Genomic DNA, 25,854 nt, shown 5'->3' on the forward strand with positions numbered 1-25,854 from the left:
AGAAGCGCGGGCTTGGCTCCCACGCTATGATAATTATGGCGGGAATAGAGAAGCAGGAAGGAGGGGGCGTCGCGCGGTGCGAGCCGTGGTCACGGGGGGAAGTCGAGGTCAGCCAGAGTTTGCTGACTTCTGGGAGTAACATGGGGGGAGTAATTACGCTAGCGGGGGGTCTAGCGGGGGGGGGTGGGAGGGTGGAATTACTGGGTTGCTGCTGCTGGGGAAAGGGGGGAGCGGGTACGGGAGAGGATGGGCGGGGGGGCACCGCCTGGGGGAGATACAGCTGCGTGGGAACTGGGTGAGAAGCTGGAAAAAGGTGATGGCTAATCGACAAGGGGGGGGGGGGGGGGGGTGGGAAGCCCCCCAACTCGGCTGATCACGTGGAACGTGAGAGGGCTGAACGGGCCGATAAAGAGGGCACGGGTACTCGCACACCTTAAGAAACTTAAAGCAGATGTGGTTATGTTACAGGAAACGCACCTGAAACTGATAGACCAGGTTAGGCTGCGCAAAGGATGGGTGGGGCAGGTGTTCCATTCGGGGCTAGATGCGAAAAACAGGGGGGTGGCTATATTAGTGGGGAAGCGGGTAATGTTCGAGGCAAAGACTATAGTGGCGGATAACGGGGGCAGATACGTGATGGTGAGTGGCAAACTACAGGGAGAGACGGTGGTTTTGGTAAACGTATATGCCCCGAACTGGGATGATGCCAATTTTATGAGGCGGATGCTAGGACGCATTCCGGACCTAGAGACGGGACAGCTGATAATGGGGGGAGACTTTAATACGCTGTTGGAACCAGGGCTGGATAGGTCGAAGTCCAGGACTGGAAGGAGGCCGGCAGCAGCCAAGGTGCTTAAAGATTTTATGGAGCAGATGGGAGGTGTAGACCCGTGGAGATTTAGTAGACCTAGGAGTAAGGAGTTCTCGTTTTTCTCCTATGTCCATAAAGTCTACTCGCGCATAGACTTTTTTGTGCTGGGTAGGGCATTGATCCCGAAGGTGAGGGGAACGGAGTATACGGCTATAGCCATTTCGGATCACGCCCCACACTGGGTGGACTTGGAGATAGGGAAGGAAACAGGAGGGCGCCCACCCTGGAGAATGGACATGGGACTAATGGCGGATGAGGGGGTGTGTCTAAGGGTGAGGGGGTGCATTGAAAAGTACTTGGAACTCAATGATAATGGGGAGGTCCAGGTGGGAGTGGTCTGGGAGGCGTTGAAGGCGGTGGTTAGGGGGGAGCTGATATCAATAAGGGCACATAAAGGGAAGCAGGAGAGTAAGGAACGGGAGCGGTTGCTGCAAGAACTTTTGAGGGTGGACAGACAATATGCGGAAGCACCGGAGGAGGGATTGTACAGGGAAAGGCAAAGGCTGCATGTGGAATTTGACTTGCTGACTACAGGCACTGCAGAGGCACAATGGAGGAAGGCACAGGGTGTACAGTACGAATATGGGGAGAAGGCGAGCAGGTTGCTGGCACACCAATTGAGGAAAAGGGGAGCAGCGAGGGAAATAGGGGGAGTGAGGGACGAGGAAGGAGAGATGGAGCGGGGAGCGGAGAGAGTGAATGGAGTGTTCAAGACATTTTATTAAAAATTATATGAAGCTCAACCCCCGGATGGGAGGGAGAGAATGATGGACTTTTTGGATCGGCTGGAAATTCCCAAGGTGAAAGAGCAGGAAAGGGTGGGACTGGGAGCACAGATCGAGGTAGAAGAAGTGGTGAAAGGAATTAGGAGCATGCAGACGGGAAAGGCCCCGGGACCGGATGGATTCCCAGTCGAATTCTATAGGAAATTTTTGGACTTGCTCGCCCCGGTACTGACGAGGACCTTTAATGAGGCAAAGGAAAGGGGACAACTGCCCCCGACTATGTCTGAAGCAACGATATCGCTTCTCTTAAAGAAGGAAAAGGACCCGCTACAATGCGGGTCCTACAGACCAATTTCCCTCCTAAATGTAGATGCCAAGGTCCTGGCCAAGGTAATGGCAATGAGAATAGAGGAATGTGTCCTGGGGGTGGTCCACGAGGACCAAACTGGGTTTGTGAAGGGGAGACAGCTGAACACGAATATACGGAGGTTGTTAGGGGTAATGATGATGGCCCCACCAGAGGGAGAAACAGAGATAGTAGTGGCGATGGATGCCGAGAAAGCATTTGATAGAGTGGAATGGGATTATTTGTGGGAGGTGTTGAGGAGATTTGGTTTTGGAGAGGGGTATGTTAGATGGGTGCAGCTATTGTATAGGGCCCCAGTGGCGAGCGTGGTCACGAATGGACGGGGATCGGCATATTTTCGGCTCCATAGAGGGACAAGGCAGGGATGCCCTCTGTCCCCATTATTGTTTGCACTGGCGATTGAGCCCCTGGCGATAGCGTTGAGGGGTTCCAAGAAGTGGAGGGGAGTACTTAGGGGAGGAGAAGAACACCGGGTATCTTTGTATGCGGACGATTTGCTACTATATGTGGCGGATCCGGCGGAGGGGATGCCAGAAATAATGCGGATACTTGGGGAGTTTGGGGATTTTTCAGGGTATAAATTGAACATGGGGAAAAGTGAGTTGTTTGTGGTGCATCCAGGGGAGCAGAGTAGAGAAATAGAGGACCTACCGTTGAGGAAGGTAACAAGAGACTTTCGTTACCTGGGGATCCAGATAGCTAAGAATTGGGGCACATTGCACAGGTTAAATTTAACGCGGTTGGTGGAACAGATGGAGGAAAATTTCAAGAGATGGGATATGGTAGCCCTGTCAATGGCAGGGAGGGTGCAGGCGGTTAAGATGGTGGTCCTCCCGAGATTCCTCTTTGTGTTTCAGTGCCTCCCGGTGGTGATCACGAAGGCTTTTTTTAAAAGGATTGAAAAGAGCATCATGGGTTTTGTCTGGGCCGGGAAGACCCCGAGAGTGAGGAAGGGATTCTTACAGCGTAGCAGGGATAGGGGGGGGCTGGCACTACCGAGCCTAAGTGAGTACTATTGGGCCGCTAATATTTCAATGGTGAGTAAGTGGATGGGAGAGGAGGAGGGAGCGGCGTGGAAGAGATTAGAGAGGGCGTCCTGTAGGGGGACTAGCTTATAGGCTATGGTGACAGCCCCATTGCCGTTCTCACTGAGGAACTACACCACAAGCCCGGTGGTGGTAGCTACACTGAAGATTTGGGGACAGTGGAGACGGCATAGGGGAAAGACTGGAGCCTTGGGGGGGTCCCCGATAAGAAACAACCATAGGTTTGCCCCGGGGGGAATGGATGGGGGATATGGAATGTGGCAAAGAGCAGGAATAACGCAACTGAAAGATCTATTTGTGGATGGGAAGTTCGCGAGTCTGGGAGCGCTGACCGAGAAATATGGGTTGCCCCAAGGGAATGCATTCAGGTATATGCAACTGAGGGCTTTTGCGAGGCAACAGGTGAGGGAATTTCCGCAGCTCCCGACACAAGAGGTGCAGGACAGAGTGATCTCAAAGACATGGGTGGGGGATGGTAAGGTGTCAGATATATATAGGGAAATGAGGGACGAAGGGGAGACTATGGTAGATGAACTAAAAGGGAAATGGGAAGAAGAGCTGGGGGAGGAGATCGAGGAGGGGCTGTGGCAGATGCCCTAAGTAGGGTAAACTCGTCGTCCTCGTGTGCCAGGCTAAGCCTGATTCAGTTTAAGGTATTACACAGGGCGCATATGACTGGAGCACGGCTCAGTAAATTTTTTGGGGTGGAGGATAGGTGTGCGAGGTGCTCGAGAAGCCCAGCGAATCATACCCATATGTTTTGGTCATGCCCGGCACTACGGGGGTTTTGGATGGGGGTGACAAAGGTGCTTTCAAAAGTAGTGGGGGTCCGGGTCGAACCAAGCTGGGGGTTGGCTATATTTGGGGTTGCACAAGAGCCGGGAGTGCAGGAGGCGAGAGAGGCCGATGTTTTGGCCTTTGCATCCCTAGTAGCCCGGCGCAGGATATTGCTAATGTGGAAAGAAGCCAAGCCCCCGGGGGTGGAGACCTGGATAAATGACATGGCGGGGTTTATAAAGCTAGAGCGGATTAAGTTCGTCCTAAGGGGGTCGGCTCAAGGGTTCACCAGGCGGTGGCAACCGTTCGTCGAATACCTCGCGGATAGATAGATGGAATGGGAAAAAGAAGGCAGCAGCAGCCCAGGGGGGGGGGGGGGGGGGGCGTAACTTGTGACAAGGCAGTTGCCAATTAGGGCTAGTTTTCATTTTTGTTATTTAATATTTATTCATTTTTTGTTTTTTTTGTTTATATAAAATAGGTCATTGTTATTTGTGCTGTTATAATATTGTGTAAAGGATACACAATGTACTGTGTTGGTTGACCAAAAATTTTCAATAAAATATTTAATAAAAAAAAAAAACAGGGCCAGAGCTCGGTCAATGGGGCTTCAAGCAAGTCTGAAAAGGGGCAGGAACAGGTATGGAATGGAAGAAAGGTAATTTAGAAAGGGAATTGCAGAGTTTTGGGACCAGGCTACCAGTGAGGAGAATTGAAGGAAAACGGGAATTCTGGGCTGGAGGAGACTGCAGAGGATGGCAGGTGCAAGGCCGGCTCAAAGACAATTGGAATAACGGTCTTGAGGTGAAGAAAACACAAACAAGGCTTTCAGCAGCAGACAAGATGAGCTGAACAAAAGTGAATGATTTCTTGGCCTGAATGAGGTGGGCAATTGAATTATTTCCGCTTTGTCCATATGGTTAGAGTGTGATTTAGGTGGAAATTATTCTGGTTATTAAACCTGATTAAATTGCAGTTATATTGCAGGGATACCACAGCGACAGATCACAGGCCTATTTTTACATTAGTGAATAATTAGAGGTCAGCTTGACATGGAACTCCTGTTTGTTACTGTAATGTCGATGGTATAACAACTATTTCAGCTTCCAGTGCTTGGAAATTAAACCCATTTATGTGACTGGGAACATTGAAAACACTCGAGGCAATGGGGAGAAATACTGTGTACATGTTAGTTTATCGGCTATTCCCCAATATCCGAAACTGCTTTGCTACCCTGTATGGGTGTGCCGAGTGTTCATTGAGGTGCCGCTGGTAGAACCATTTCATTTTGCTGCACCTTTAGAAATAGTGTTGATGAGAAACTTGATGGTAATTTTTGTTAAAAAGGATGAATCAGACTGTGGTAAACACCACTGGTCACACACTATGTCTATTACGGTCCTGCCACTGTACTACAGTTAACACAGTAAATCCCAGCCTGCTGGCTCCTCCCAGCAGGCGGCGTATAAAAGTGTCTGCTCTCCTGCGCTGCTTCCATTTTGGTTCCAGCTGCAGGAGGCTCAACATCTAGTGCAATAAAGCCTCAATAGTTTCACCATTCCGTCTCGTGGTCATTGATGGTACATCAATTTATTGTACTAGAATTTTAGAGATTAACGTCTTAATCAAGCCTGATCGCCTGGAGCGGAACCCTCACGCAGCCGACGCCACAGCCACCTTCGAGTACTGGCTAGCCTGCTTTGAAGGATACCTCGGAGCATCCACAGAAGCCCTCTCAGACCCGCAGAAGCTCCAGATCCTCTACTCACGGGTGAGCCCACAAGTGTTCCCCCTCATTCGGTAGACGCCCACCTACACGAAGCAATGGCGCTACTAAAAGGACTGTACATCAGGTGTTCGCCAGGCACCTCCTGGCCGCGAGACGGCCACTCCCGGGGGAGTCTCAGGACGATTTCTTGCGTGCTCTGTGGATACTTGGTCGGAACTGTAATTGCCAGGCAGTTTCGGCAGTCCAACACACAGAACTGCTGATCAAAGACGCCTATGTCACGGGCATGAAGTCCAATTACGTTCGCCAGCAGCTATTGGAAGGGGGTATGCTCGACCATACAGAGACTGTGCAGCTCGCTAACTCCCTAGAGGTGGCCTCCCGCAACCTAGAGTCCTACACCTCCGACCGCGCGGCACCCTCGTGGGCATCATGGGCCCCACCATCTTCCGACCCGGGTACACCGCAAGCCTGCGCCGCACGGCAGCCAGCCAACTCTGGAGGGCCGAAATGCTATTTTTGTGGCCAGAACAAGCACACCAGACAACGATGCCCAGCGCGGAGCGCGACCTGCAACGCGTGTGACGAGAAGGGCCACTTAGTCTCCGTTTGACAGGCCCGATCGGTCGCTGCCGTTTCCAGGCCCAGCATCGCTACACCCCCCCACGTGCGATCCAGGGGCGCTGCCATCTTCGCCACCATCCGCCCTGTGGGCGCCGCCATCTTGGACTGCACCTCAGGACCCCTGCTCGCCTGGCCGTTCGCGGCCCGCTGACCGCCGATCAGCCCAACAACTCCCAACATCTTCCGCAGCTCGCCTCCATCACCCTCGATCAGTCTCAGCCCCGTAATCTCTACGACGACTGTAAGGATCAACGGGCACGAGACGACCTGTGTCTTCGGCTCCAGGAGCACAGAGTTTCATCCACCTTGCTACGGTAAGGCGCTGCTCCCTCCCGGTCCTCCCAGTCACCCAGAAAATCTCCCTGGCCTCCGGATCCCATTCCGTACAAATCCGGGGGTACTGCGTCGCGACCCTCTCCATACAGGGCGTAGAGTACAGCAACCTCAGACTCTACGTCCTCCCCCACCTCTGCGTGGCCCTGTTACTAGGTCTTGATTTTCAGTGCTACCTCCAAAGCCTTACTCTGAAGTTCGGCGGAGCCCTGCCCCCCCCCCCCCCCCCTCACCGTCTGTGGCCTCACGACCCTTAAGGTCGATCCGCCCTCACTTTTTGCAATCCTCACCCCGGACTGTCAGCCCGTTGCCACGAGGAGCTGAAGGTACAGTGCACAGGACAGGACCTTTATCAGGTCGGAAGACCAACGGCTTCTGCAGGAGAGGATCATTGAGGCCAGTAACAGCCCCTGGAGAGCTCAAGTGGTGGTAGTTAAGACTGGGGCGAAACACCGGATGGTCATCGACGACAGTCAGACCATCAACCGGTACATGCAGCTCGGTGCGTACCCCCTCCCACGCATATCTGACATGGTCAATCAGATCGCGCAGTATCGAGTCTTCTCCACAGTTGACTTGAGATCCGCCTATCACCAGCTCCCCATCCGCCCGGAGGACCGCCAATGCACTGCGTTCAAAGCAGATGGCCACCTCTATCACTTCCTCAGGGTTCCCTTCGGCGTCACCAATGGGGTCTCGGTCTTCCAGCAAGAGATGGACCGAATGGTTGACCAGTACTGGCTGCGGGCCACGTTCTCGTACCTAGATAATGTCACCACCTGCGGCCACGACCACAATGCGAATCTCCAGAAATTCCTCCATACCGCCAAACTCCTTAACCTCACCTACAACAAGGAGAAATGAGCTTTCCGCACCACCCGCTTAGCCATTCTTGGCTACGTTGTGGAAAATGGAGTCCTAGGGCCCGACCCCGACCAGATGCGCCCCCTCCTGGAACTCCCCCCTCCCCCACTGCCCCAAGGCCCTGAGACAATGCCTGGGGTTCTTCTCCTACTACGCCCAGTGGGTCCCTAATTTTGCGGACAAGGCCCGCCCACTCATCAAGTCCACAGTTTTTCCCCTGACGGCTGAAGGCCTTCAACCACATCAAGGCTGACATCGCCAAAGCCACGATGCACGCGGTCGACGAGACCCTCCCCTTTCAGGTGGAGAGCGATGCATCGGACGTGGCTCTGGGACCACCCTCAACCAGGCGGGCAGACCCATGGCTTTCTTCTCCCGCACCCTCCATGCCTCTGAAATTCGGCACTCCTCTGTCGAAAAAGAGGCCCAAGCCATTGTGGAAGCTGTGCGACATTGGCGGCATTAGCTGGCTGGCAGGAGATTCACTCTCCTCACAGACCAACGGTCGGTTGCCTTCATGTTTAGCAATACACAGCGGGGCAAGATCAAGAACGACAAGATCTTGAGATGGAAGATCGAGCTCTCCACCTATAACTACGAGATCTTGTATCATCCGGGGAAGCTCAAGAAGCCCCCGGATGCCCTATCCCGCGGTACATGTGCCAGCGCACAAGTGGACCGACTCCGGGCTCTCCACTATGACCTCTGCCACCCGGGGGCACATTTTATCAAGGCCTGCAACCTGCCCTACTCCATCGAGGTCAGGACCGTGACCAGGGACTGCCAAGTCTGCGCGGAGTGCAAGCCGCACTTCTACTGGCCAGACAGAGCGCACCTGGTGAAGGCCTCCCGCCCGTTTGAGCGCCTCAGCATGGACTTCAAAGGGCCCCTCCCCTCCACTGACCGCAACGTGTACTTTCTCAATATAATTGAGGAGTACTCCCATTTCCCATCCCATGCCCCGACATGACATTTACCACAGTCATCAAGGCCCTACACAGCATCTTCACCTTGTTCGGTTTCCCTACCTACATCCATAGTGATCGGGGATCCTCCTTCATGAGTGATGAGCTGCGTCAGTTCCTGCTCAGCAAGGGCATCACCTCAAGCAGGACGACCAGCTACAACCTCCGGGGAAACGGGCAGGTGGAGGGGGAGAACGCGACGGTCTGGAAGGCCGTCCTGCTGGCCCTTCGGTCTAGGAATCTCCCGGTCTCCCACTGGCAGGAGGTCCTCCCAGATGCGCTCCACTCCATCCGGTCGCTCCTGTGCACTGCTACTACCCCTCACAAATGCATGTTTGCCTTCCCTAGGAAGTCCACCTCCGGGGTCTCGCTCCCAACCTGGCTGACGGTTCCTGGGTCCATCCTCCTCCGGAAGCATGCGAGGAGTCATATATCGGATCCCCTTGTCGAAAAAGTCCTCCTCCTCCATGCAAATCCACAATACGCCTACGTGGCACACCATAACGGGACCTGGCACCCGCTGGGTCCCCACCCACAACCACCACCACCACCCCCGACCTGGTACCATCCCCTCCCCCTCCGGTTGCCTCCCCCGCCCCTGCACCGTTCACCCTCCCACCAGCGATCCTCACCGCAGCCCCCACCTCAGCAGCATTCGTCCCCTCACCGGATCCACTGCTGGGTGAAGAAGGAGAGGACAACACGCTCCCGGAGTCGCAGGTACCCACATCGGCGCCCACACCGCAACCAGGACTGAGGCGATCGCGGCGGAGGGTCACAGCCCCCGACAGACTCAATCTGTAACGTGTTTTCACCCCCGCTGGACTTTTTTTTAAATAACAGGAGGTGAATGTGGTAAACACCACTGGTCACACACTACGTGTATTACAGTCCTGCCACTGTACTACAGTTAACACAGTAAATCCCAGCCTGCTGGCTCCTCCCAGCAGGCGACGTATAAAAGTGTCTGCTCTCCTGCGCTGCTCCCATTCTGGTTCCAGCTGCAGAAGGCTCAACATCTAGTGCAATAAAGCCTCAATAGTTTCACCATTCCGTCTCGTGGTCATTGATGGTACACCACAGACTTTGCACCTCCGTTGAACTCACTAATGAGGCACATTTCAGTTATACTGGCACTGGTTTCAGCAAACTAAGCCTGGCTGCTGTCTGCCAGCTCTGACTTGACTGACCTTCAAAGCACTTTATAATCAGGACCCCCCGAGCATGGAATCCCATCCTCCTGATTTTCAGCCAGTGAAGAAAGGCTTCAGCTGCATCACACTGTCATTTACTGCAAACGCAGCAAATAACTACTTCGTAAAACATTGAGCAGCTGCTTTTATTTTTTTCAAACCAAAAAACCTTTGGAGCAGGCTGTGGGCAGAGGAATGATCCAACAGCACAGACTGGTGGACATTGCTGGGAACACATACACGCATATAAAACATAGAGGGCGGGATTCTCTGATCCTGAGGCCGAGTGTTGACGCCGTCGTAAATGCTGTTGCGTTTCTCGACGGCGTCAACACGGCCTCGGGAGCAGCGATTCTGACCCCTACAGGGGAGCCAGCAAGACACTGGCGGGACCCACGCCGCTCCAGCTGCTGATCCCGCCGCGGATCTGCAAATGGGCAGTGGGACCGGCGCCCTTCTCTGCGCCGGCCCCGACGCAACATGGCGTAGGGCTACAGGGGCCGAACAAAAGAGGCCCGCAGCCCAAGAGGCTGGCCCGCCGATGGGTAGGCCCCGATCGCGGGCCAGGCCACAGCGGAGGCCCTCCCCGGGGTCGGGCCCCCCTCCCCTCCCACTAGGCCGCCCCCCAGATGCACGCACACCGATGTCCCGCCGGGTAAGAACAGGTGTGAACGGCGCCGGCAGGAATCGGATTTTGTTTGCATGGCCGCTCGGCCCATCCAGGGCGGAGAATCGCCGAGGGGGCCGCATAGAGCAGAGGGGCCCGGCGGCACTAATGGTGCCGATTCTCCGCTCTCTGGAGAATCGGCAGACCGGCGTCGGGGCGGCATCGCGCGATTCGCGGCCGTCCCGGAAATTCTCTGTCCCGGCCTGGGCTGAGAGAATCCCGCCCAGAATTCCTACAGTGCAGGAGGAGGTCATTCGGCCCATCGAGTTGGCACCTACCCTCTGAAAGTGCACCCTACCCAGGCTCACTCACTCCCCGCCCTATCCCCGTAACCCCACCTAACCTGCACATCCTTGGACACTAACGGGCAATTTTATCAAGGCCAATCCACCTAACCTGCACATCTTTGGACTGTGGGAGGAATCCGGAGCACCCGGAGGAAACCCGCGCACACACGGGGAGAAAGTGCAGACTCCGTACAGACAGTCACCCAAGGCAGGAAGCAAACCTGGGTCCCTGGCGCTGTGAAGCAACAGTGCTAAAAAAGGCCAGAGAATTCACAATTAATGGCTATGAAGGGATGAGTAAATAGCACAAAGAAAAGTGGATTGCTGAAGTTACTGACCAGATGTACCGGGGAAAATATACCCAGCCATACAGTGTAGATAGAAGATCACAGACACGGCTCAGACCACGATTCATATTCAGAATTGTAGAAGCACAGCTCAGAACTCACCTGCATCTTCCGTTTTACAGTTTCAAACGGGAAGGATACGGTCTGTGCAACACCTGCTGCCAAACAGCCATTCCCAAAATTCTGGAGAGGAGTGTGTTTCACACTGGGCTTGTTCCAGAGTCTATCCAGGTTGATATAGACTAAAAAGGAACCTGCAGAAAAGGGTACTGTGCCTGCAAAAGGAAATACAGGGATTCTCAGATCAAAATTAGAACAAGATGATCGACTTGAAACATAAACAATTCATACGGAGCTCGACAAGGTGGGTGCTGAGAAAATATTTCCCCTGGCCGAGAAATCTACACCATGAGTCAGAGACTCCCGGTAAGTGGTTGGCCATTTAGGACGGAGATGGGAGAGACATTTCTTCACTCAAAGGGCTGTGAATCTTAGGAATTCTCTGTCCCAGAGAGCTGCAAATTCTCAGTGGTTGCACATATTCAAGAGTGAAATCGATAAGAATTTTGGATACAAAGGGGAGCAAGGGAAATGGGGATGCAGTGGCGTAGTTGTAATGTCATTGCACTGGCAACCAAGAGGCCCCTTTGGTGCTTTTGGGACACAGGTTCAAATCCCACCATGGCAGCTGGCGGCATTCATAATTCAATTAATTAAAATATGGAATTGAAACAATGGTGTCAGTAATGATGAAACTATCATCGATTGTTGTAAAAATCCATCTGGCTCACTGTAGTGTCCTTTCAGGCCATCCTCACCGGGCCTAGCCTCCACGCGTCCTCAGATCCACAGCAATCTCCCATCTGCCCTCTGAAATGGATGAGCCAGCAAATCAGTTCAAGGGCCATGATGTGGAGATGCCGGCGTTGGGCAGGGGTGGGCACAGTTAAAAGTCTGACAACACCAGGTTAAAGTCCAACAGGTTTGTTTGGAATCACTAGCTTTTGGAGCGCAGCTCCTTCATCTGATGACTTTAACCCCGTGTTGTAAGACTTCTTACTGTTCAAGAGCAGTTAGGGATGGGCAAAAAATGCTGGCCCAGCCAGCGATGCCCACATCCCATGAAAGAATAAACGATTTTTTTTTAAAAGGCACTAAGGAAGCGCAGGAAGGTAGAGCCAAGATAGATCAGCCATTATCTTATTGAACAGCAGAGCAAGCTCGCAGGGCCGAGTGGTCTACCCTTGCTCCTTGTGATAGTCACCACTAGCAGTATTAGATGTATTACGGTAAGGCATGTATAGTAGAGGTACATGGGTAAATCCCTGCCTGCTGGCTCCGCCCAGTAGGCGGGGTATAAATGTGTGTGCGCGCCGGTGCTGCAGCCATTCTGGTTCCAGCTACAGGAGGCACAACATCTTGCTCAATAAAGCCTAGATTATTCCACTACTCTCGTCTTTGTGGTAATTGATAGCGCATCACTCCTTTTGTCTTGGGCTATTAAAATAAGTGATCAGGACACTTCCGGTTGCGGCGATGCACTGCTAAGTCGCACGTTTCGGCAGCTCCCGCTCTAACGGACATTTAGGCTCTTTTTGGGAGCCCCAACGGAATTTTTTTCAGACCAAACCCAGTGTGGGGTGATGAAGTAAGGAGTCCCCCCTAGTGTGTATGGAAAAGATTGGTGGTAGTGGCCCGATTGCAAAGGATCCTCTGGAGCAGCGGCAGAGAGGAGAAGGAAGAAGCAAGATGGCGGCGGGTGGAGACCAGACGACATGGGGGCCGGATCAGCAGGAATTCCTTAGACGTTGTGTGGAGGAATTAAAGAAGGAGGTGCTGGCGCCGATGTTGTTGGCAATCGAAGGGCTAAAAGAAACGCAAAAGGCCCAGGCGATAGAGTTCCGTGGGGTGAAGGAGAAGGCAGCTGAGAACGAGGACGAGATTCTGGGCCTAGCGGTAAGAATGGAGACGCACGAGGCGCTACACAAGAGGTGTATCGAAAGACTCGAAGTCCTGGAGAACAGATCGAGGAGAAAGAACCTCTGGATTCTGGGTCTGCCCGAGGGAGTGGAGGGGGCTGACGTTGGGGCTTATGTGAGCACGATGCTCCATTCGCTAATGGGAGCTGAGGCCCCCTCGGGCCCCCTGGAGGTGGAAGGGGCTCACCGGGTCCTTGCGAGGAGACCCAAGGCTGGAGAACCACCAAGGGCGATAGTGGTGAGATTTCACCGCTTCACGGACAGAGAGGCTGTTTTGAGCTGGGCCAAGAAGGTACGGAGTAGCAGGTGGGAGAATGCGGTGATACGAGTGTATCAGGACTGGAGCGCAGAGGTGGCGAGAAGGAGAGCGAGTTTTAATCGGGCCAAGATGGCGTTTCACAAGAAGAAAATAAAGTTTGGGATGCTGCAGCCAGCGCGATTGTGGGTCACGTACCAAGATAGACACTACTATTTTGAAACGTCGGAAGAGGCATGGACCTTCATCCAAAAAGAGAAATTGGACCAGAACTGAGAGACTGATGCTGTGGGGGAGGTGACGAGGTTGATGTACAGAAATGTAAATTGGGGAATGGAAGGTTCACCGTATCGGGACGATAGATGGGGAGGGGAAAGGGAAGAGAAGAATTCCTTTTTTCTTTGACGGGGGGACATTGAGAAATGTGGGCGCCGGTGGGAAAAGGGACATAGGTGGGGGATGGGAACAGGGCTGTAGTGGGAGCTGCGCCATAGGGGGCGGAGCTGATCTAGGAAAGCGCGGGATTTTTCCTGCGCTAGGGAGATGGCGGGAAGATAGGCGCAAGGAGGATGAGAGTTCCACGCACAGGGAGGTCAAGGAGAGAGCGGGGGAAGCCGGGGTCAGCTGGAGTCAGCTGACTTTCGGAAGCATTATGGGGGGAGTAACCATGCTAGATGGGGATCTTGGGGGGGGTGGGGGGATAACTGGGTTGCTGCTGCTGGGATCGAGAGGGAGCTGGCAAGGGAAGAGGTGGTCAGGACGGGAGCGCGCCGCCTGGGGGACTGGTGGGTGCACGGGACCTGGACGTGGGACTGGCCTAGAATAGGTGATGGCTAGTGGGGGGGGGGGGGGGGGGGGGGGGGGGGTGGCAGTCCCCCAATCCGGCTGATCACGTGGAATGTGAGAGGCCTAAATGGGCCGATTAAGAGGGCCCGAGTGTTCGCGCACTTAAAAGGACTGAAGGCAGACGTGGTCATGCTTCAGGAGACGCATCTGAAGGTGGCGGATCAGGTTAGGTTACGGAAAGGATCGGTGGGACAGGTGTTCCACTCGGGGTTGGACGCAAAGAATAGAGGGGTGGCTATATTGGTGGTGAAACGGGTGTCGTTCGAGGCTAGGAATATAGTAGCGGACAGCGGGGGCAGATATGTGATGGTGAGTGGCAGACTGCAGGGAATGGAGGTCGTGCTGGTGAATGTATATGCCCCGAACTGGGATGATGCGGGATTTATGAAGCAGATGCTGGGACGTATCCCGGACCTGGAGGTAGGAAGCCTGGTAATGGGGGGGGAGGGGGGGGGGGGGGGGTTTCAATACTGTGCTAGATCCAGGGTTAGATCGGTCTAGATCCAGGACCGGAAGAAGGCCGGCAGCGGCCAAGGTGCTCAGGGGGTTTATGGAGCAAATGGGGGGAGTGGATCCGTGGAGATTTGCCAGGCCGTTGGCCAAAGAGTTTTCCTTTTTCTCCCATGTTCATAAGGCTTACTCCCGGATAGATTTCTTTGTTTTGAGTGGGGCACTAATTCCGAGGGTGGAAGGAACGGAGTACTCGGCCATAGCCGTTTCAGATCATGCCCCGCATGGGTGGATCTGGAACTAGGAGAGGAGAGGGAACAGCGCCCACTCTGGCGACTGGATGTGGGACTATTGGCGGATGAGGGAGTCTTGTGGAAGGGTGCGGGGATGTATTGAAAGGTACCTGGAGGCCAATGATGATGGTGAGGTCCAAGTGGGGGTAGTATGGGAAGCGCTGAAGGCGGTGGTTAGGGGAGAGTTGATCTCCATTAGGGCTTACAAGGAGAAAAAAAGAGGGCAAAGAAAGGGAGAGATTGGTGGGGGAGATATTGAGAGTGGATAAAAGATATGCGGAGGCCCCGGACGAAGGACTATATAGAGAGAGGCGAAGACTTCAGACGGAGTTTGACCTGCTGACCACAGGGAAGGCAGAGGCACAGTGGAGGAAGGCACAGGGGATGAGATACGAATGTGGGGAAAAGGCGAGGCAGCTGTTGGCCCACCAGCTTCGTAAGAGGATAGCGGCGAGGGAAATAGGGGGTGTTAGGGATGGAATGGGAACGACGGTGCGGAGTGCAGGGAAGGTAAATGAGGTGTTTAAGACCTTTTATGAGAGGCTATATAGGTCCCAACCCCCGGAGGGAAAAGAGGGGATGCAACAATTTTTGGACCAACTAAGGTTCCCGAAGGTGGAGGAGCAGGAGGCGGCAGGTCTGGGAGCGCCAATCGGGGTAGACGAGGTGACTAAAGGGCTGGGGAACATGCAGGCAGGGAAGGCCCCGGGACCAGACGGGTTCCCTGTGGAATTTTATAGGAAGTACGTGGACTTGTTGGCCCCGCTGTTGGCAAGAACCTTTAACGAGGCCAGAGAAGGGGGGGACTCTACCCCCGACAATGTCGGAGGCGACGATATCATTAATCCTGAAGCGAGATAAAGATCCACTGCAATGCAGGTCATATAGGCCTATCTCGCTCCTGAATGTAGACGCCAAGTTGCTGGCAAAAGTGCTGGCGATGAGGATCGAGGATTGTGTCCCGGGGGTGGTGCATGAAGACCAGACAGGGTTTGTAAAGGGGAAACAACTGAATGCTAACGTGCGACGGCTGTTGGGGGTGATAATGATGCCCCCAGCGGAGGGGGAGGTAGAGATAGTGGCAGCGATGGATGCAGAGAAGGCATTTGATAGGGTAGAGTGGGAGTATTTATGGGAGGTGCTGAGGAGGTTTGGGTATGGGGAGGGGTTTGTCAGTTGGGTTAAACTCCTATATGGGGCCCCAGTAGCAAGTGTAGTCACAGATTGGCAGAGATCGGAGGATTTTCGGTTACACAGGGGAACGAGTCCCCATTACTGTTCGCGCTGGCAATTGAACCACTGGCCATAGCGTTGAGAGACTCTAGGAAATGGAGGGGGGTGGTTAGAGGGGGAGAGGAACACCGAGTGTCACTCTACGCAGATGACCTACTGCTGTATGTGGCGGATCCTGTCGAGGGGATGACCGAGGTTATGCAGATATTGAGGGAGTTTGGAGATTTTTCGGGATATAGGCTTAATATGGGGAAGAGTGAGCTTTTCGTAGTACACCCCGGGGATCAGGGAAGAGGGATAGACGACCTGCCGTTGAGGAGAGTGGAAAGGAGCTTCCGATATTTGGGGATTCAGGTTGCCAAGAGCTGGGGAACTTTACACAAACTCAATCTGACGTGGCTGGTGGAGCAGATGGAGGAGGATTTCAAGAGGTGGGATATGCTGCCACTCTCATTGGCGGGCAGAGTGCAGGCGGTCAAGATGATGGTCCTCCCAAGGTTTCTTTTTGTGTTTCAATGTCTCCCCATTTTGATCACTAAGGCCTTTTTTAAGAAAATAGATAGGAGTGTTATGAGTTTCGTGTGGGCAGGGAAGACCCCGAGGGTAAGAAGGGGGTTCCTGCAGCGCAGCAGGGACAGAGGGGGACTGGTGTTTCCGAATCTGGACGTCTATTACTGGGCCGCCAACGTGGTTTGCAAGTGGATGAGGGAGTGAGAGGGGGCGGCGTGGAAGAGGCTGGAAATGGCGTCCTGTAAAGGAACGAGCCTAAAGGCGCTGGTGACGGCACCGCTACCGCTCTCCCCGAAAAGGTATACCACAAACCCAGTGGTGGTGGCAACCTTAAGGATCTGGGGGCAATGGAGGCGACATAGGGGTGTGACGGGTGCCTCGGTGTGGTCCCCGATCAGGAACAACCATAGGTTTGTCCCAGGAAGAATGGACGGAGGGTTCCAGGGCTGGCATCGGGCAGGAATTAGGAGATTGAGAGATTTGTTTATTGCCGGGACGTTTGCGAGCTTGGGAGCACTGGAGGAAAAGTATGAGTTGCCCCCGGGGAATATCTTTAGATACATGCAAGTGAGGGCGTTTACGAGGCAACAGATGAGGGAATTTCCGCTGCTCCCGACACAGGGGATCCAGGATAGAGTGATTTTGGGGTTATGGGTCGGGGAGGGCATAGTGTCCGAAATATATCAGGAGATGAGAGAGGAGGGGGAGGCGCTGGTAGAGGAGCTGAAGGGAAAATGGGAAGAAGAGCTGGGGGAGGAGATTGAGGAGGGGCTGTGGGCTGATGCCCTAAGTAGGGTAAATTCCTCTTCCTCGTGTGCCAGGCTTAGCCTGATACAATTCAAGGTTCTGCACAGAGCACACATGACGGGAGCGAGGCTGAGCAGGTTCTTCGGGGTGGAGGACAGGTGCGGGAGGTGCTTGGGAAGCCCGGCGAACCACACACATATGTTTTGGTCGTGTCCGGCACTGGATGAGTACTGGAGGGGAGTGGCAAGAGTGATTTCAAAGGTGGTGATGGTCCGGGTCAAGCCAGGCTGGGGGTTAGCTATATTTGGGATAGCGGAAGAGCCGGGAGTGCAGGAGGCGAAAGAGGCCGATATTCTGGCCTTTGCGTCCCTGGTAGCCCGGCGAAGGATCTTACCCATGTGGAAGGAAGCGAAACCCCCCAGTGTGGAGGCCTGGATAAACAACATGGCAGGGTTCATAAAACTGGAACGGATGAAGTTTGCGTGGAGAGGATCGGTTCAGGGGTTCTCCAGGCGGTGGCAACCGTTCCTTGACTATCTCGCGGAACGTTAAGGGAAAATAGATCGTCAGCAGCAGCAGCCCAGAGGGGCGGGGGGCGGGGGGGGGGGGGGCAGATCTCAAAGACACGATTAACTCGTTATCCATTCTAGCCTTGGGAGGAATCTTTCATGCAGTCAATCCTACAATGGATAACTGACTGGAACATAACTAACCACAGAAAAATTAACAAGAGGAGTTAGAAAATCTTTGCAAGGATTATTAAGGTTGAAAGTTACTGCCAGTTTATAAAGAAAGGGAAGGACCTGTATTTTTATGATCTCAGGACAAAGCACATTACAGAAGTCAGAGTTCCGGTTGGGAACTGCAGGTAATGCTCCCCACCCAAAAAAACTCAGCTTTTCTTGGATTTACTTTTTCTAAACCGTCTTCACTTTTTAAAACATGCCCACAAATTCACACTCACACTCCCTTAAGTTCCTTTTGCATCATTCCCCACCTAAGCAGTGCAGAATCACAATAGGAACCCAGATTTCTTGGAGGTTTGTCAGGCTGGAGAAAGTTACAGAGATAGGGAGGGATTGACAGAGTTAATTAGCGGACTTCCGGGTGCGGCGATGACCAGCTAAGTCGCACGTTTCGGCAGCTCCCGGTGGAAAGGACTTTTGGGCTCTTAACAGGAGCCCCAACGGCAATTTTAACGGCTAAAAACACTGTGCGGTAAACCAGAAGGGAATCCCCCCTGGACACGGATGGAAAAAGGAGAGGAAAGTGGCCGGATTGCGGTGGATCCTCTAGAGCAGCGGCCAGGAAGGCAGGCACAAAGCAAGATGGCGTCGGAAGGAGGCAGTTTAATATGGGGCCCTGACCAACAAGGGTTCCTGCGGCGTTGCGTGGAAGAACTTAAAAGGAGATGAAGAAGGAGCTGTTGGCCCCGATATTACAGGCGATTGAAGGGCTAAAGGAGGAGCAAAAGACCCAGGAGCAGGAGCTTCGGGTCGTGAAGGCAAAGGCTGCTGAGAATGAGGACGACATACAGGGCCTGGTGGTGAAGACAGAGATGCACGAGGCACAACACAAAAGGTGTGTGGAAAGGCTGGAGGTGCTGGAGAATAACGCGAGGAGGAAGAATTTAAGGATTCTTGGTCTTCCCGAAGGTGCAGAAGGGGCGGACGTCGGGGCATATGTGAGCACGATGCTGCACTCGTTAATGGGATCAGAGGCCCCGACGGGCCCGTTGGAGGTGGAGGGAGCCTATCGAGTTATGGCGCGAAGACCGAGGGCTGGAGAAATTCCTCGAGCCATAGTGGTGAGATTTCTCCGATATAAGGACAGAGAGATGGTCCTCAGATGGGCAAAGAAAACTCGGAGCAGTAGGTGGGAGCGCGCGGTGATCCGCGTATATCAAGATTGGAGTGCGGAGGTGGCGAGAAGGAGGGCAAGCTTTAATCGGGCCAAGGCGGTGCTGCACAAAAGGAAGGTTAAATTTGGAATGCTGCAGCCGGCAAGACTGTGGGTCACACATCAAGGGAAACACCACTACTTTGAAACGGCAGAAGAGGCGTGGACATTTATTGTCGAGGAGAAACTGGAATAAGCGGGCTAGAAAAAGAACGTTTGGGACAAAGTGGTGGGGCGAATATGTGGGGTGAAGAGGGGGAAAAGGGGGAAGAGATGATTTCCCAAGTTGTTAATCCTGCGACCCTGTAACTTTTCTCTCTTCCCCATGTCATGGGGGGGGGGGGGGGGGGGGGGGGGGGGGGAGGAGGAGCTGGGGGCGCCGGCCATTGGGGGCTGGGCCAAATGGGAAGCGCGGGCTTTGTTCCCGCGCTATGGTAATCATGGCGGGAACAGGGAAGCAGGAAGGAGGGGGCCTCGCACAGTGGGAGCCGAGGTCAAGGGGGGAAGCCGAGGTCGGCCAGAATTTGCTGACTTCTGGGAGCAACATGGGGGGTGCAATTACGCTAGTGAGGGATCTAGCAGGGGGGGGTGGGGGTGGGTTAACTGGGTTGCTGCTGCTGGGGAGAAGGGGGAGCTGGTATGGGGTGGGGTGGTCGGGGCGGGAGGGCGCCGTTGGGGGGAGATACGGCTACGTGGGAACCGGGTGAGGAGCTGGATTGAAAAAGGAGATGGCTAGTCGACAAGGGGGGGGCGGGATAAAGAGCCCCCCAACCCGGCTGATCACGTGGAATGTGAGAGGGCGGAACGGGCCGATAAAGAGGGCACGGGTACTCGCACACCTAAAGAAACTTAAGGCAGATGTGGTTATGCTGCAGGAGACGCATCTGAAACTGATAGACATAAGAACATAAGAACTAGGAGCAGGAGTAGGCCATCTGGCCCCTCGAGCCTGCTCCGCCATTCAATGAGATCATGGCTGATCTTTTGTGGACTCAGCTCCACTTTCCGGCCCGAACACCATAACCCTTAATCCCTTTATTCTTCAAAAAACTATCTATCTTTATCTTAAAAACATTTAATGAAGGAGCCTCTACTGCTTCACTGGGCAAGGAATTCCATAGATTCACAACCCTTTGGGTGAAGAAGTTCCTCCTAAACTCAGTCCTAAATCTACTTCCCCTTATTTTGAGGCTATGCCCCCTAGTTCTGCTTTCACCCGCCAGTGGAAACAACCTGCCCGCATCTATCCTATCTATTCCCTTCATAATCTTATATGTTTCTATAAGATCCCCCCTCATCCTTCTAAATTCCAACGAGTACAGTCCCAGTCTACTCAACCTCTCCTCGTAATCCAACCCCTTCAGCTCTGGGATTAACTTAGTGAATCTCCTCTGCACACCCTCCAGTGCCAGTACGTCCTTTCTCAAGTAAGGAGACCAAAACTGAACACAATACTCCAGGTGTGGCCTCACTAACACCTTATACAATTGCAGCATAACCTCCCTAGCCTTAAACTCCATCCCTCTAGCAATGAAGGACAAAATTCCATTTGCCTTCTTAATCACCTGTTGCACCTGAAAACCAACTTTCTGCGACTCATGCACTAGCACACCCAGATCTCTCTGCACAGCAGCATGTTTTAATTTTTTATCATTTAAATAATAATCCCTTTTGCCGTTATTCTTACCAAAATGGATAACCTCACATTTGTCAACATTGTATTTCATCTGCCAGACTCTAGCCCATTCACTTAGCCTGTCCAAATCCCTCTGCAGACTTCCAGTATCCTCTGCACTTTTTGCTTTACCACTTATCTTAGTTTCGTCTGCAAACTTGGACACATTGCCCTTGGTCCCCAACTCCAAATCATCTATGTAAATTGTGAACAGTTGTGGGCCCAACACTGATCCCTGAGGGACACCACTAGCTACTGATTGCCAACCAGAAAAACACCCATTAATCCCCACTCTTTGCTTTCTATTAATTAACCAATCCTCTATCCATACTCCTACTTTCCCTTAATGCCATGCATCTTTATCTTATGCAACAACCTTTTGTGTGGCACCTTGTCAAAGGCTTTCTGGAAATCCAGATAAACCACATCCATTGGCTCCCCGTTATCTACCGCACTGTTAATGTCCTCAAAAAATTCCACTAAATTAGTTAGGCACGACCTGCCCTTTATGAACCCATGTTGCGTCTGTCCAATGGGACAATTTCCATCCAGATGCCTCGCTATTTCTTCCTTGATGATAGATTCCAGCATCTTCAGATTCCAGCATCTTCCCTACTACCGAAGTTAAGCTCACTGGCCTATAATGACCCACTTTTTGCCTACCTCCTTTTTTAAACAGTGGTGTCACGTTTGCTAATTTCCAATCTGCCGGGACCACCCCAGAGTCTAGTGAATTTTGGTAAATTATCACTAGTGCATTTGCAATTTCCCTAGCCATCTCTTTTAGCACTCTGGGATGCATTCCATCAGGGCCAGGAGACTTGTCTACCTTTAGCCCCATTAGCTTGCCCATCACTACCTCCTTGGTGATATCAATCCTCTCAAGGTCCTCACCTGTCATAGCCTCATTTCCATCAGTCACTGGCATGTTATTTGTGTCTTCCACTGTGAAGACCGACCCAAAAAACCTGTTCAGTTCCTCAGCCATTTCCTCATCTCCCATTATTAAATCTCCCTTCTCATCCTCTAAAGGACCAATATTTACCTTAGCCACTCTTTTTTGTTTTATGTATTTGTAGAAACTTTTACTATCTGTTTTTATATTCTGAGCAGGTTTACTCTCATAATCTATTTTACTCTTCTTTATAGCTTTTTTAGTAGCTTTCTGTTGCCCCCTAAAGATTTCCCAGTCCTCTAGTCTCCCACTGATCTTTGCTACTTTGTATGTTTTTTCCTTCAATTTGATACTCTCCCTTATTTCCTTAGATATCCACGGTCGATTTTCCCTCTTTTTACCGTTCTTCCTTTTTGTTGGTATAAACCTTTGCTGGGCACTGAAAAATCACTTGGAAGGTTCTCCACTGTTCCTCAACTGTTTCACCATAAAGTCTTTGCTCCCAGTCTACCTTAGCTAGTTCTTCTCGCATCCCATTGTAATCTCCTTTGTTTAAGCACAAAACACTAGTGCTTGATTTTACCTTCTCACCCTCCATCTGTATTTTAAATTCCACCATATTGTGATCGCTCCTTCCGAGAGGATCCCTAACTATGAGATCCTGAATCAATCCTGTCTCATTACACAGGACCAGATCTAGGACCGCTTGTTCCCTCGTAGGTTCCATTACATACTGTTCGAGGAAACTATCGCGGATACATTCTATAAACTCCTCCTCAAGGCTGCCTTGACCGACCTGGCTAAACCAATCAACATGTAGATTAAAATCCCCCATGATAACTGCTGTACCATTTCTACATGCATCAGTTATTTCTTTGTTTATTGCCTGCCCCACCATAATGTTACTATTTGGTGGCCTATAGACAACTCCTATCAGTGACTTTTTCACCTTACTATTCCTGATTTCCACCCAAATGGATTCAACCTTATCCTCCATAGCACCAATGGCATCCCTTACTGTTGCCCGGATGTCATCCTTAAATAACAGAGCTACACCACCTCCCTTACCATCCACTCTGTCCTTCCGAATAGTTTGATACCGTCGGATATTTAACTCCCAGTCGTGACCATCCTTTAACCATGTTTCAGTAATGGCCACTAAATCATAGTCATTCATGATGATTTGCGCCATCAACTCATTTACCTTATTCCGAATACTATGAGCATTCAGGTAAAGTACACTTATGTTGGCTTTTTTACCTCTGTTCTGAATCTTAACACCTCGATCAGTAACCTCTCCGAAGTTATATTTCCTCTTAACCTTTCTCCTAATTTTCCTCGTCATCGAACCCACATCTTCCTGTAACAACCTGCCGCATCGCTTACCATTAATGTTTTCACTTCCCGTTTTATTTCTTTTAGTATTCCTGGTCCTATTCACTGAGCTCCCCTCAGTCACTGTACCTTGTACTGTCGCCCTTTTTGATTTTTGACTATGGCTTCTCTACCTTACACTTTCCCCCTTACTGCCTTTTGTTTCTGTCCCTGTTTTACTACCTTCCAACTTCCTGCATCGGTTCCCATCCCCCTGCCACATTAGTTTAAACTCTCCCCAACAGCTCTAGCAAACACCCCCCCTAGGACATCGGTTCCAGTCCTGCCCAGGTGCAGACCGTCTGGTTTGTACTGGTCCCACCTCCCCCAGAATCGGTTCCAATGTCCCAGGAATTTGAATCCCTCCCTCTTGCACCATCTCTCGAGCCACGTATTCATCCTCTCTATCCTGACATTCGTACTCTGACTAGCTCGTGGCACTGGTAGCAATCCTGAGATTACTACCTTTGACCAGGTCAGACTACGCAAAGGATGGGTGGGGCAGGTGTTTCATTCGGGGCTAGACGCAAAAAACAGGGGGGTGGCTATACTAGTGGGGAAGCGGGTAATGTTTGAGGCAAAGACCATTGTGGCGGATAGTGGGGGCAGATACGTGATGGTGAGTGGCAAATTGCAAGGGGAGGCGGTGGTCTTAGTGAACGTATATGCCCCGAACTGGGATGATGCCAACTTTATGAGGCGTATGTTAGGACGTATCCCGGACCTAGAGGTGGGGAAGTTGGTAATGGGTGGAGATTTTAATACGGTGCTGGACCTAGGGCTGGACAGATCGAGGTCCAGGACCGGAAGGAGGCCGGCTGCAGCTAGGGTGCTTAAGGACTTTATGGAGCAGATGGGAGGAGTAGACCCCTGGAGATTTAGTAGACCTAGGAGTAAGGAGTTTTTGTTTTTCTCCTATGTCCACAAAGTTTATTCACGGATAGACTTTTTTGTTTTGGGAAGGGCACTGATCCCGAAGGTGACAGGGACGGAGTACACGGCTATAGCTATTTCGGATCACGCTCCACATTGGGTGGACCTGGAGATAGGGGAGGAAAAAGAACAGCGTCCACCCTGGAGAATGGACATGGGATTATTGGCAGATGAGGGGGTGTGTTTAAGGGTGAGGGGGTGTATTGAAAGGTACTTGGAACTCAATGATAATGGGGAGGTTCAGGTGGAAGTGGTCTGGGAGGCGCTGAAGGCAGTGGTTAGAGGGGAGCTGATATCTATTAGGGCACATAAAGGAAAGCAGGAGAGTAGGGAACGGGAGCGGTTGTTGAAAGAACTTCTGAGGGTGGACAGACAATATGCGGAGGCACCAGAGGAGGGACTGTGCAGGGAAAGGCAAAGGTTACATGTAGAAATTGACTTGTTGACTACGGGTAATGCAGAGGCACAATGGAGGAAGGCACAGGGTGTACAGTACGAATATGGGGAGAAGGCGAGCAGGTTGCTGGCCCACCAACTGAGGAAAAGGGGAGCAGCGAGGGAGATAGGGGGGTGAGAGATGAGGAGGGAGAGATGGAGCGGGGAGCGGAGAGAGTGAATGGAGTGCTCAAGGCATTTTATATAAGCTTATATGAAGCTCAGCCCCCGGATGGGAAGGAGAGAATGATGTGCTTTCTGGATCAGCAGGAATTTCCTAAGGTGGAGGAGCAGGAGAGGGCAGGACTGGGAGCACAGATTGAGACGGAGGAAGTAGTGAAAGGGATTGGGAGCATGCAGGCGGGGAAGGCCCCGGACTAGATGGATTCCCAGTTGAATTCTATAGGAAATATATGGACTTGCTGGCCCCGTTACTGATGAGAACCTTTAATGAGGCGTGGGAAAGGGGGCAGCTGCCCCCGACTATGTCAGAGGCAACGATATCGCTCGTCCTAAAGAAGGAAAAAGACCTGCTGCAATGCGGGTCCTATAGGCCTATTTCCCTCCGGAATGTGGACGCTAAGATTCTGGCCAAGGTAATGGCAACGAGGATAGAGGATTGTGTCCCGGGGGTGGTTCATGAGGACCAAACTGGGTTTGTGAAGGGGAGACAGCTGAATACAAATATACGGAGGCTGCTAGGGGTAATGATGATGCCCCCACCAGAGGGGGAAGCGGAGATAGTGGTGGCGATGGATGCCGAGAAAGCATTTGATAGAGTGGAGTGGGATTATTTGTGGGAGGTGCTGAGGAGATTTGGTTTTGGGGATGGGTATATCAGGTGGGTACAGTTGCTGTATAGGGCCCCAGTGGCGAGCGTGGTCACGAATGGACGGGGGTCTGATTATTTTCGGCTCCATAGAGGGACGAGGCAGGGATGTCCTCTGTCCCCGTTATTGTTTGCACTGGCGATTGAGCCCCTGGCCATAGCATTGAGGGGTTCCAGGAAGTGGAGGGGAGTACTCAGGGGGGAGAAGAACACCGGGTATCTCTGTATGCGGATGATTTGTTGCTATATGTGGCGGACCCGGCGGAGGGGATGCCAGAGATAATGCGGATACTTGGGGAGTTTGGGGATTTTTCAGGGTATAAATTGAACATGGGGAAAAGTGAGTTGTTTGTGGTGCATCCAGGGGAGCAGAGAAGAGAAATAGAGGATTTACCGTTGAGGAAGGTAACAAGGGACTTTTGGTACTTGGGGATCCAGATAGCCAAGAATTGGGGTACATTACATAGGCTTAATTTAACGCGGTTGGTGGAACAGATGGAGGAGGACTTTAAGAGATGGGACATGGTGTCCCTGTCACTGGCAGGGAGGGTGCAGGCGGTTAAAGTGGTGGTCCTCCCGAGATTCCTTTTTGTGTTTCAGTGCCTCCCGGTGGTGGTCACAAAGGCTTTTTTCAAAAGAATCGAGAAGAGTATTATGAGTTGTGTGGGCCGGGATGACCCCGAGGGTGAGGAGGGGATTTTTGCA

The 25,854-nt window shown here is 52.4% G+C and overlaps 1 protein-coding gene and 1 long non-coding RNA gene across 3 annotated transcripts in view; one reads left to right on the top strand and one right to left on the bottom strand.

Annotated features, from left to right (window-relative positions):
- The window catches only part of slc25a43 (solute carrier family 25 member 43), a 55,149-nt gene that overhangs the window by 6,592 nt on the left and 22,703 nt on the right, over positions 1-25,854 (bottom strand). For both annotated transcript variants that reach the window (XM_072505857.1, XM_072505856.1), the window contains exon 3: positions 10,898-11,070. In XM_072505857.1, the coding sequence (XP_072361958.1) occupies positions 10,898-11,070 (173 nt within the window). The remainder of the gene's footprint in view (positions 1-10,897; positions 11,071-25,854) is intronic.
- LOC140421270 (uncharacterized) overlaps positions 1-25,854 on the top strand; it is a 41,346-nt gene that overhangs the window by 3,092 nt on the left and 12,400 nt on the right. The window lies entirely within an intron of this gene.

Source organism: Scyliorhinus torazame, chromosome 5 (assembly GCF_047496885.1).
Source record: "Scyliorhinus torazame isolate Kashiwa2021f chromosome 5, sScyTor2.1, whole genome shotgun sequence".
In the NCBI taxonomy this organism is placed as follows: Eukaryota; Metazoa; Chordata; class Chondrichthyes; order Carcharhiniformes; family Scyliorhinidae; genus Scyliorhinus; species Scyliorhinus torazame.